The 13,512-nt window shown below is 39.7% G+C and overlaps 1 protein-coding gene across 1 annotated transcript; it reads right to left on the reverse strand.

Moving 5' to 3' along the window:
- Positions 1-9,575: 9,575 nt before the first annotated feature.
- On the reverse strand, positions 9,576-10,037 carry LOC122723369. Its single transcript, XM_043955465.1, has one exon. The coding sequence runs from the start codon at positions 9,900-9,902 to the stop codon at positions 9,663-9,665; it is 240 nt and encodes a 79-aa protein (XP_043811400.1). The 5' UTR covers positions 9,903-10,037; the 3' UTR covers positions 9,576-9,662.
- Positions 10,038-13,512: the final 3,475 nt, after the last annotated feature.

Here is a 13,512-nt window from a genome sequence, read left to right on the forward strand (position 1 = left end):
CCAGTTGTGCTGGAGCTTTATAAGCTCTTTGATGAGGGATTACAGCTAGAGTTGTCTGGTACAGGTGCATTGATAGCACAGATGAGAGTGACACCTGTGTTTCTGGAGCAGATAGCTCAGAGACAGCATGAGGACCCTGAGTTGATGAAAATTGCCAGGACTGTTCAGTCAGGCAATAATGTAGAGTTCAGATTTGACAGCAAAGGGATCCTTCGCTATGGGAGTCGACTTTGTGTACCAGATAGGGGCAATGTGAAGGAAGACATTATGAGGGAAGCTCATAATGCAAGGTATAGTGTTCACCCAGGAGCCACCAAGATGTATCAGGATCTGAAAAGGGTCTATTGGTGGCCAGCCATGAAGAAAGAAGTGGCGCAGTTCGTGACAGCCTGTGAGGTTTGTCAGAGGGTGAAATTAGAGCATCAGAAACCAGCCGGAATGCTTAACCCATTACCGATTCCAGAGTGGAAATGGGAGAACATAGCCATGGATTTTGTAGTGGGTTTACCAGTAGTGTCCAACAGGATAGACTCGATATGGGTGATTGTGGACAGACTCACGAAATCTGCTCATTTTCTTCCAGTACGGAGTAACTATTCTGTGGATAAATTGGCACAGGTCTATCTGGCTGAGATAGTGAGATTACATGGAGTGCCAGTGTCTATAGTTTCAGACAGAGGACCTCAGTTTACCTCCCGCTTTTGGCGGAGTCTGCAAAGTGCGATGGGCACGAGATTGGAGTTTAGTACTGTTTTCCACCCACAGACTGATGGACAGTCAGAAAGGACCATCCAGACCATAGAGGATATGCTTCGCCTATGTGTGTTAGATTTTGGCGGTTCTTGGAGGCAGCATCTACCTTTGGTGGAGTTTGCCTACAATAACAGTCATCATGCGAGCATCGGGATGGCTCCTTATGAAGCATTATATGGGAGGAAGTGCAGATCACCTGTTTGCTGGGAAGAGGTAGGAGAGAAGGCTCTTGCAGGGCCAGAGTTAGTAGCTATTACCAGTAGAATGGTGCCCATGATCAGAGAGAGAATCAAAACGGCTCAGAGTAGACAGAAAAGTTATGCGGACGTGCGCAGAAAGCAGTTAGAGTTCCAAGAGGGTAATTGGGTATTGCTAAAAGTGTCTCCAATGAAAGGAGTGGTTCGTTTTGGGAAGAAGGGTAAATTGGCTCCACGGTACATTGGACCCTTTGAGGTGTTGCAGAGGATCGGAAATGTGTCGTATAAGCTGGATTTACCTGCTTCTATGGAGAGAATTCACCCGGTATTTCATGTTTCTATGCTACGACAGTTTGTGTCAGATCCGAATCAGGTTCTGAGTGAGCCTGAGATGGAGATTCATACGGATCTCACCTATATAGAGCAGCCAGTGCGGATTCTAGACACGCAGATCAGACAGCTAAGGAACAAGGAGATTCCGATGGTGAAAGTGTTGTGGAATCACCATAACTTAGAAGAGTGCACATGGGAGACGCGAGACTCTATGCTCCAGCAGTATCCACATTTGTTTTAAGGTTAGTTTTCTCCGTTTCATGTGTTAATTGTGTGTTTTAGGAACCTTCGAGGACGAATGTTCTTAAGGAGGGGAGAATGTAATACCCGGCTAGAATCCGGCACCGGAATTCCTATTGTCTGGTGGAATCCGGGGTGTTGGGATTCTATATAAGGGTAGGAGTTATGTTTTCTAAGGGTTATGAGGTGTTTTATGGTGTTACAGTTCTATAGTTTTGAGTTGAAATGAACCAAGGCAGAGGAGCCAAGTTCGGCCGCCGAAGATAAGTTCGGCCGCCGAAAGTGCCCAATGTTTGGCTTCCGAAGGTCAGGTTCGGCCCCCGAATGTTGCATGGTTTTGCATGCGATTCGGCAGCCGAAGCTGAGTTGGTCAGCCAGCTTTTGAGCAATCCTGAGTCAGCATTGTGGACAGGTGTTATGTCCAACTTGTTGCCAGAAGTTTGGCCACGTTTCCCCTGGTTTATTTGCTGAGTTTAAGCAGCTCATGCAGAGTGTTTTGATCGGTCACAGAAGCAAAAAGCTAAGTTTGTGAGAGTTTGAGAGGTTGAGGAGAGTTGGTCCGTTTTCCTTAGTTCAGAGTGTTCAGCTTCTTGTTACAGGAGGTAAGTAATGCTCTTGAACTTGTTTATGTGTTTTCTGACGGTTTTATGGAAGGTAAGAGAGAGAGATGCATGGTTAAGTGAGAAGTAGTGGTTTTGTTGAGTTATGCATGTATCTGTTTCTGTGTTATGTTTGATTTGTTGTTTGGGGTTATTAGATAGTTTTGGACCCCTGTGATCATATACGTGGGTATATGTGTGTTGAGGAGTTGGTGTATATATGGTTTGAGTGATTGAAGGGGAAGGAGAAGATGGTTTGCCATTGAAGCTGAGTTCTGGATGAACTCAGGTTCGGCAGCCGAAAGTTCATTCGGCCGCCGAACCTCTTGCATGGTGGCTTAGGCTGCCACAGCTTGCCCCGCGAGTTTTGCATGTTTGTCTCTGGAGTGCCTTTTGGCCCCCGAAACTTGCCCCCGAAAGGGTTCGGCCGCCGAAACTTGAGATTCGGCCGCCGAAGGTGCTTGAGTTTCGTCTCTGGAGAGGACATTCGGCCGCCGAACCTGCCGCCGAAAGTGTCCTGTCCAGCTTTCTCTTGCATGCTTTGCATGAGTTTTAGAGTGAGATTAAGGGGATTCTTGGGGACGTTTAAGAGAGTTATTTCTACGTTTGTTTGGTCCCTCATTTGAGTCCATCTGTATAGGTACAGACCAGAGGAACCAGAGAGAGCAGCAGTGAGTACTGCTCCAGAGGTTCAGAGCCTGCAGAGTCAGTCAGTCCAGATAGCCAGAGGTGAGTGGAACTAAACTTATGACTTTTAATTGAACCATAAACTGCTTTTAGCATATCTCATGCATCATGTTTATGCCATAGGGTGATTGCATTAGTATTCACGAATATGTTGCATTGCATCGTTATTTGGTGATGTGAGTGAATGCTGAATGATCCAATAGTCTCAGACAGGAAGTCCAGGAGCCTTTGACTACGCCCTGGCAAGTATAGCAAAGTCCAGGAGCCTTTGACTACGCCCTGGCAGGTATAGCAAAGTCCAGGAGCCTTTGACTACGCCCTGGCAATGGTAAGTACAGTGGTGTTATATACACATATACATATATGACAGGAAGACCAGGTGCTCGATTCTACGCCCTGGCACAGAGTTACTGGGACTATGTGGTGACAGGTTTACTCTTGATGTGGCTTGTCTGTGATATGGTGCATTCCATGAGATCATATTTTACTGAGATGTTTTACTGTTCTACTCACTGGGCTATAGAGCTCATCCCACTCCCTTAACCCCAGTTTTGCAGGTTCAGTGTACAGTGTACAGGGACAGTCCAGCAGAGTACAGGAAGAGTAAAGAGATCTGTAATAGCTTAGAGTGGACATGTAATATTAAAGAGATGTAATAGTTGTTGCTTGACCTAGTGATGTATGTTTTGTACATGATCTGTATATGTATGTATGTTTTCCTGTATGTGAAAACCAGGCTTAACAGATATGAGTTAACCCATCTAGAGCAAGCTCTAGTCAGGGATACAGAGTACAGAGTACATGAGTACAGAGTACAGAGATAGTGCATGCACAGGTTAAGCCTTGGTTCAGAAAAGAGTTTTATTTTCACAGAAAATGTATGATCATGTATGAGGTTTACAGGTACACAGAGAGTATAGCAGGCTTGCTACGGGTTCTGGCGGCCTTAAGCCGACCTGAATCCTAGCGCCGGTGACGGTCCATTTTGGGGTCGTTACAATGAACAAGGCTAGTAGCCACTTGGATAGGTGACCAACTAAAAAATATAAACCTTCAAATTAAAAACAGGTTGGTGACCTTTCCAAGCAAGATCTAAAGTGCAAAAGCCTGAATAAAGTACTTCAAGGTAAGGGCAAGTCAATCCAAAAGTTAGAAAAAGTCTTAACAAATTAATGTGCATGTCTCTCTTGAGGAAAACAAATCCTAGCCATGGTAAGCAAAGGGAAACAAGGAAAAGAGGTAAGTAATCTTCATGCATATATTCTTCACTGCAAAGATTCAAAATAAGTGTCTAGAGTATGAGCTTAAGTGGAAATAAGGATCTAGAGCAAAGAGAACTTATTTGACTATGTTTGTATACTTGAGGACAAGCAAAAGCTTAAGTGTGGGGGTATTTGATAGAGCATATTTTAGCCCATATTTTCATGATCTTATTGATGTTTATTTGCACCTATTCTACCTAATTTTGTGGTTTTAATCATGTTTTGCAAATATTAGGTGTGAAGAGACAAATTGGAGAAAATGCTCTTAAAAACACCAAAAAGTGCAAAAAATGCAAAGAAGACCTTCGGCAGCACTTTCGGCCGCCGAACCATGCATCCAGAGACGAAAGTCCACTACTTTCGGCCGCCGAATCTCTACTTTCGGCCGCCGAACCTTCAGAACATAGCCGAAAGTCCAGCCTCCAAAACTCAACTTAGGCAGCCGAAAATGCGCTCTATTGCACTCTTTCCTTATTCAAGAAGCCATATCCCAAGTTGCCATATTTGAGGAGCCAAATAAGGGAAGTATCTTGAGATCCAAATCTTCAAGATTCACATTCAATTATTGGATTTCAAGATCCCCCTTATTGAGGAAAGAAAATCCAAAGATCACATGTTTCCTACTTAGTGCCATGCACATTCAAAATTCAAAAGGAGTCTCCACCTTCCTTATTAGTGCATGGGCAGCCTCTTAACTCTTAAGGCAACATCTTGAAGACCTAGGACAGCAATTAAAAAGACCAAAGAGCCCCCACTTGCCTTCTATCACATGTGACTCGTTTTTTCCTTCACTCATGCACAAACAAGGCACATGCAACACCAAGGACACTTTGGACAGCCTCTAAAAGTCTCCTGGACTTCCATGAAACCCTAGGCAGCCTCTCAAGACTTATTTAAAGGCCTCAAGAAGACAAGAAAGGCAGCTTTTCATCCTCCAAATTCGGCCAAGCAAGGGCAGCCCCTTCCCCACCTTAGTTCTTCATCTTCTTGCTTTCTTTTCATCTATTTTCTATTTTGGTTCAGTCATGAGTGGCTGAAACCTTCTTTCTAGTTGAAGTTTGGTTGAAACTAAGGTTGTTTAAAGGGTTGTGAGATCTGAACAGAAACTTTTGTCTTTGATTTTATTCAATATTCATGCAATTGTGCTTAATTCCAAGATTGCTTTGTTGTTTTGATCAAATTGGCCACTTGATTCTTGATTGCAAAGTTAATTGATTGTTGATTAGGATATTTGTTAGTCCATAATTGCTGGAAATATTCTGATCTAAGAACACTTGGTGTAAAAACTAAGGAATTGTATGATCTAGCAACATCTCATGCGTTTGAGTAGCTAGGGTTTGGGTCTTTCTTGTTCTTCATGCAATTGGCAATTGTTTTGATGCCTATGGCCCAAGGACGTTCCTTGGCAATTTGTTGATTAGTAATTGATTAGAGGACGTTCCCTAATCAGTTTGTTCATAAGGAAAGACATGGTGGTGAGAAGCGTCTTCCACCCCCATAACCAACCTATTGAATCAATCAAGATAACCATGTTTCAATGATCAACCCAAATAACCAAAGTGGATCCATATCTTCAACTAGACTTTTCTCATATTGATTTCTTGTTTTATTTTGATTACTTACTGTTTTAATTGCTTTCAATAGTTGTTAGACAAATCAATCTCAAAACCCCCTTTTTAATTTCCTTGCACTTATTTCTAATTCCCTTTGATTACTTGCTTTCACTTGTGCTTTCAATTAGTTCTATTGGTCTTGATTGAGATAAATAAATAGGTAATCAATTCTCTGTGGATACGATCCTTCACCACTATCTGCAGTTGTAAATTGTAGGTAACCAAGAAGGTTATTTTTGACCGGCTTCGACAACCGTTCCTGTCATCTATGCACATCCTATATTTGCCATTGGCCTTTTTGACTAGTACAGGATTAGCTAACCACTGCGGGTACATGACTTCTCTAATAAAGCCTGCCTTTTCTAACTTCTGCACTTCCTCCCTGGTAGCCTGTTGCTTCTCCCTTCCTACCACTCTCTTCTTCTGCTTTACCGGTCTGGCTTCGGGGAAGACATTCAGCTTATGGGTCATCACCTTGGGATCAATTCCGGGCATGTCAGAAGGCTTCCAGGCGAAGCTTGACGCATGACTGCGGATCAGGGCCATGACCTCGGTTTTCTGCTCTTTGGTGAGGCCGGCGTTGAAACTGAAGACTTTATCTGTTTCTACTTCTGATAAGGGAAAAATCTCCAGTTCCCCCACCGGCTCTGTCCTGGCCTCTGTTTTCTCGTCCCTGACCTCTAAGACTTCTGAATCCAGCCCTTCCTCTGTTGAGCTCGGCTTCGCTACCATAGCTAGGTACACTGCCCTTGCTTCCTCCTGGCTTCCCCGAGTTATTCCCACCCCTGCTTCTGTTGGGAACTTCATCGCCAGATACCTGATACTGGTGACGGCCTCAAAGTCAAACAGCACAGGTCTTCCCAGGATCGCGTTGTAGCTCAGGGGGAGTTTAGCCACCAGGAACACCGCATAGTGGGTGCGAGTCCTTGGGGCTTCTCCCAAAGTAAGGGCCAGCTTGACTTTCCCTTCCACCGTCATAGGTGTTGCTCCAATCCCTTTAATCGGGACCTGGTCTCGAACCAGTTGCTCTTCAGGAATTCCCATCTGCTGGAAGACTCGGTAAGGCAGCAGATTCACCTTGCTTCCATCATCTACCAAGATCTTCTTTACCCGGTAGTTGTGAATGACAGCTTCAATGACAAGGGCGTCATCGTGAGGCATCTGAACGCCCTGAGCGTCCTCCGAGGAGAAGGTGATGACCGTATGAAGAGTGTTCGACAACCTGCATGACCTCAGCACTGCTGTTTTCTCCCTCTCTACTCCTCTTTTTTCCCCTTCGGCTCATCCGACCCCCTGTGCCTCCTACGATCATATTGATGGTTCCACTGGACCCATCATTTACAGGGTTGGCTCCCATTCTTCTCGGCGTTTGGACTGCTCGATTGGGTTGAGGTCTCTGCCCTTCCGGTTTCTTCACAAAGTTCTTCAGGTGTCCTCTTTTTATCAGCCTCTCGATTTCTGCGATCAACTGGAAACAGTTATTGGTGTCGTGGCCATGAGTACGATGGAACTGACAGTATTTGTCAGGATTTCACTGATCAGCTTCCGTTTTCAGGGGTTTGGGCCATTGTAAGAATTCCTTGTCTTGGACAGCTATGAGCACTTCGGCTCTAGAGGCATTAAGTGGGGTTGGCTTCTCCGGAACCCACGAAGGGAGTAACTTCTGTTCTGAGACCCGGGGAGGAAAAGGTCTTTGGTCCCTTCGCTCCCAGGGCTGTCTGTAGGGCTTAGGCCTTTTGCCATGTTTTTTCTCGTGTTTCTCCGGCCTCCTTTCTTCCGGGGCTTTCTCCTTACCTGCCACTCCCTTGGCGAATCAGCTTGTCACTAAGGCGTCATCCTGCCTTATATACTTCTCAGCCCTCTTCATCAGCTCGGCCAGTGAGGTCGGAGGCTTCCTGCTTAATGAACCAAAGAACTCGGCAGAGGTCGTTCCCTTTTGCATGGCCTCCACCGCCCTTCCCTCATCGAGCTCGGGAATCTGTAGGGCCTCCGTATTGAAACGAGCGACATACTCCCTAAGCGACTCATCCTTTCTCTGCCTTACTGTTTCTAGATAGCTCATCTTCCTATCTGCTGGCACCCCGGCAATGAACCGGCTGATGAAGCGGGTGGCCAGATCTCCAAAACTTCCAATGCTTTCGGTCTCAAGGCTGTTGAACCACGCCCGCGCTGGCTCAGAGAGCGTCGTTTGGAATACCTTGCACATCAACGCATCCGATAAAGTTTGCAGCTCCATGAAGGTCTTGTAGTTCATGACATGCTCCCTCAGGTTACCAGCTCCGTCATAAGCCGCCATGGATGGCATCATAAACTTCTTAGGGATAGTCTCCTGCTGCACCCACTTCGAGAAAGGTGAAGAAGTGGGCAGGGAGGTTTGGCTCTGATCCTTCTTTCCCAGCTCGGCCAAGAGCTGCTCTCTCAACTTTTGCAGTTTTTGGTCCACATTCTCATTTTTCGGCCTGGGTTTCTTCTCCAGGCGGTATTCCTCCTCCTCTGCTTCACTTCTCGTCCACCTAGTTGTCCCGGCGGAATAGTTGTCAGCCTCATCATTCTCTATCATCTCCCTCACCCTCCTTCCATGGACTCGGGCCTCCGGTTCTTCCTCTTCCCCGGCTCTTCTCCCCCTTTCCCCGGTACCACGGCTGCTGGTTTGAAGGCGGTCAGGGGCAGGTTGGGGTTCATTGGTTTGAGGTTCTTCTACCACTGGGAGTGTACTCATCGGGGTGCTGAGGCCCCTTTGTTGCATTATCTGCCCCAACCAGTGGGCCGTGTTCTGTAGTTGGAGGGCCATGTTTTGAAGGTCCTGGTTGGATAAGGTAGCGGTAGGAGCATTCCCTGCCAAGCTTGGCGAGGGATTGAGAGGAATGGGTGTTTGGTTGTTTAGTGTTGTAGGGCTAGAAAAGGAGAACTGATGCCCCTCTTGGGCAGAGCTCAGGTCATTTGGGACGTTAAGGTTGCTTTCATTGTGATTAGCCATCGTGGATCTCAGAGGGTTTTGTTAAGAGTGGAACTCCGGTGATGAAAAGATCTCCTCCGTTCCCACAGACGGCGCCAATTGATGATCTGAGATCCAGAAAATAGGGTTTACAATGGGTTCTGTAAAATCGAAAAAGCTTAGACATAGAGGAGAGTATTTCTCCTCTTATATGTTTCCTTTTGTCTGCTAGTGACGTGCTAATGGAACGTATATCATTGGTCCACCTGTCCCTGCTACGTTGATACGGACGTACGAGGGAATCAGATCTCTGCTCCATGCGTAACGGCCTTTGATTCTCCCTGTGCGTGTGTAGATGGGTCCACAAGGCGGGTGGATGAATTTTCCTCCTGGTTCCGGGCTGGGCCGGAAGATAGGAACAAAGCTGGGCCCAAAGGGAGTCGGCCCGAGGAGCAGTGAAGGCTGGGCCGACCTAGTTGAGAAATTCAGAGGGGGCTTGGTATCGAGGATCGAATGGGCCTGACCTGTCAGTGCAGGGGATGTATAGGCTTTCGGATGGTGAGCCCTTACCGCAGGCTTGGCCCTTGACCGGGATGGAAAAACCCAGCGGTCATCAAAACGCTAAACTGTCAAGGCTTCAAGGCAATCCCGTAAAAACATGAATAGTCGATTTTACTACCCAACACACATGGCATAATCTGGATAATTCTTGAAGCCCCGCTTCAATGGATGAAAATTGGATATCGACCTATCTAGTATCAAAGATTTAAAAGAGTGAAAATTTAAATTTAGCAGTTCCATCATCCAATTGAAGACTTTAGCAATAAATTCTATTATTTTGACAATTGCTATATGATATTTTCTACAGCGGCAAGCAACATCTATTTTCCTGTTCTTCTCGAGAAAGCAAAACCTCTGCTCTGTAATCTTTAAATATCTAATTAACCAATCACAAATAATTCATCAATGAAAGAATTCCATTATAATAATATTGATTTTGTACAAGTATTATAGTCCCAATAACACAATCAACTCATCAAGAATCAATAGTTAACGATGGTCTCGAAACAGTTTAACCCATCAAGCTCCGGTGCAAACCTTGGAGCCTTGCTTGGTGGTTGCTCCCGTTTGCTGTCCTCTGTCGACGGTAAAGATGAGCTTTGCTGCGGCTTCTTGATCAAATCATGCGTAGTTGCAGAAGCAAAATCAGAGGACCTGAATCTGATAGCTTGGCCCAATAATTCACCGCACAGTGCATCGAAGGAACTAAAGATGGAATTCATGATTGCTAGTGAAAATAGTTGAAACAAGTTGATTTAGGATTTGGGTTTCTGTATGTAAAGCGAGCTATAGGCGCGCTCCATTTATAGGAATCTGAACTGGATCTGGTCTCCTGAATGCTTGGGGGAAAGTGAGTCTCCAGTTCCAAATTGCTTCTTCATGTGGTCGTAAGAGCCGCGATTCAAAAGCGTGTTAGGACGGCTTCTTTTGTGGAGCCCACCAGGAAAACGCTTGACCCTCAATTGTCCAAGTTGGTATACTAGATGACTGTAGCAATGCAGATTCGAATTTCGATGCGTCAACTTGACCACTTTCAGCGGCGCCGTATTAATTTCATTTATTTTAATTTTAGGCATGTTTAATATGAATCTGTCAGACCATTTCCTTCTTTATGGGACTTCTAATATTATATACATAATGAGAAAAATCAATTTGAATTTTTAATAATAAATAATTTTAAAATCATAAAAAATTATTATTAAAAAATAATATTTTAGATAATAATTTATTTGACTATTAAGTGAAAATAAAAAAATTTATTTAGCTAAAAGAGTAATTTAATATATTTAACTCTTACATAAAAATATATAAATTTAATATAATTATATTTTTACAAATAGCATATGTTAAATTTATTTTTATACAAACATGATATTACGAACTTTATATAAATTTATATTTCATTTTTAAATTGATAAATATGTTTTTCTTATATTAAAAAAATAAAGAAACAGTCCCCAAGAATTGAAACTGAATTAAAATAAAGATGTTAAAAATTGGATAACTGAGTGACGTAGCCGGTGTTTATCCAAGTGGGACAGATTCCAACTGCAAACTCATCTTCTTATCTGCTTATACGATTTAATTTCATTTACACGCATATTATATTATCAATAATAGTTTTTTTTTATCAAATTAAGCATTTTATTTGTTTACAGACAATAATTATTTTTCATAAAAAATACATTTTAATGAAATAATTTATTTTTATTATTTAATTTTAAAAATAAAATTTATTAATAAAAAATTTTAATATGCAGAAAATAACTTTTCTTTAAAAATAAGTTATTTTTAAATTATTTTTTAATTAAAAAAATATTTTTCATTCATTAAATTTTAGAATAATTTAAACGCCATAAAATACAAAAAATATTTTCCTAAAAAATATTTTTTTAAAACAAATAAAGATTTAATGTCGCTAAATGGGTTTCACTAGATTTAAAAAGTCATTTACACCCTTGTTCAATTTTAGAAGCAAAATTTTCCCAACAATTGATTATCTTCTTAATAAAACTCTCTCCTTTTACTTTATTGAACTATGTTATTGGATAAATAAATTTTTTTGAGCAAAAAACTTATTTAATGTATTTTCATTTTCAACCAGTATATTCAAGTTGGAGAAAAAATGATAAAACTACTTCGCATATTTTACACGTTGTAGAGAAAATCATATTTTTCAGCGTATATATTTTGAGTAGTGTCGCCCTTTTTTGTTTAGAGTTATATAAAAATGATATCGTATTGATTTTGTTTTTTGAAACTTGATGAATCTAATTCACTACTTTATACACATGTACATAATGTATACTATCAATCAATTGTATATGTATAATTAACCTATAATCGATATGTGTAATTAACCTACGATCGACATTTTATAGTGACATTATACATACTTTATACTATAAATCAATTGAATATGTATAATTAACCTATAATCTACAATCTCAAGTGACATTACATAATTTGTACTATCAATTGAATGCCTGTAATTAACCTACGATTGACATCCTATAGTGGCATTATACATAACTTGTACTATCAATCGATCAATTATATACATATAATTAACCTACAATCTATATCTTATAATGACATTATACATAATTTGTACTATCAATCAATAATATATGTGTAATTAACCTACGATTGACATTTTATAGTGACATTATACATAAATAATACTATCAAATAATTAATTGTATACGTATAAATAACCTATGATTGACATTCTATGGTGACATTATACATAATTTATATTATCAATTAATTGTATATATATAATTAACCTATAATCTACATATTATAGTAAAATTATATATAATTAACCTATAATCTACATTATAAATATTGATGTTATGAAATACATTTTCTTCATAATAATTAAATACTAAATAAAAAATTATAGTGATAAATATCAATTTTTAATAAATATTTATTTTTTTATAAGTACAAATCAATAAACATCTCAACAAGAAAAACAATTGATAATTGACAAGTAATAGAATTATCAGAAAATTATTTTAAAATTATAATTTCTGTACTAATACCTGATATTAAATCAATGACAATTGATGAGTTTTCATTTCTCTTTCCATTTATCTAAAAATTATTAACTTAAAGAGCATTTGCTTCCATATCAAAGGATTTATATAAACTTTTACTTACTCCAATACTATTAGATGCACATTCATGTCATGAAGTATAAATTTCAAGTTGAACACCTTCAAATACAACACAATGCTTGCATATTCTTCTTCCTTTGGTCATAATACTTTGAAACGATACCAATAGAAAGAAATAGATTTTCTTGTCTTCATATTAAGAGAATACAGGAGATGACTCACTTTCTTATTACAATATCCATACGTAAGTGAAGTTGAAAAAGTTGGGATGAAAAATGAACATCACTATGAAGATAAGTGAGAAGATGAATATATAAATAAACACCGTTAACACTTCATCAAAGATATTTGAAAAACATAACTATCAAAAGAAAATAGAAATTAATGATAATGCAATGAAGAAATAATAGATATGGATGAAAATGTAGAGATAAAAGGAAGATGAATACAATAAACAATACTGGGCAATATAAAAAAGAGTAATGCTAGATGGAGTAATTATTAATGTGATAAAATTTATTTGTATATGCATTAAAAGTAATAAATTTTTATTAAAAATATTATTTTGTATGGAAGTTATAATACCTTTAAATTGATGAGAATTTAAATTTCAAATTCAAAATGTGTATAATATTTTATGAAAATTTTTATAAGAGTATTATAGTAAAAATAATTCATTATTTTGAAGAAAGTTATTAAAACATTACCATTGAGCTACATTAAATGTGGATCAATTTGATCCACCTAGCACTATTCTTATATTAAAATAATTGCATTCTTCCCTCAATTTCTAAGCAACCTTATTAGAAAACTTTGAAAACAATAAATAATATTTTGAGTTCACCATTGAATTATTTGCGTAGAAAATGGCAATCAATCAAGTATTTTCGGATACTTGATTCGTAGATTTTATTAGGATGATTTTTTTAATATTATATAATCAGATTTGATATTTTTTTAATTTAAAAACTAATATTTACGATATGTGTGGATTGAAATATGTTTTGAATTTACATATGGATACTAATATTATTTGAATCCATTTATATAAATTACTAATTAAATATACAATACATTTTCAGGAATGAATGAATGTTGGGATGAGTGATTTAACACTTTTTGTTAAAACTGCTTTCAGCTCATTTAAAATATGTATTTTTGGAAAGGAATAACACATTTTCAATCATAATCTCCTCCAAGTTGAATC

Source organism: Manihot esculenta, chromosome 1, assembly GCF_001659605.2.
Source record: "Manihot esculenta cultivar AM560-2 chromosome 1, M.esculenta_v8, whole genome shotgun sequence".
In the NCBI taxonomy this organism is placed as follows: Eukaryota; Viridiplantae; Streptophyta; class Magnoliopsida; order Malpighiales; family Euphorbiaceae; genus Manihot; species Manihot esculenta.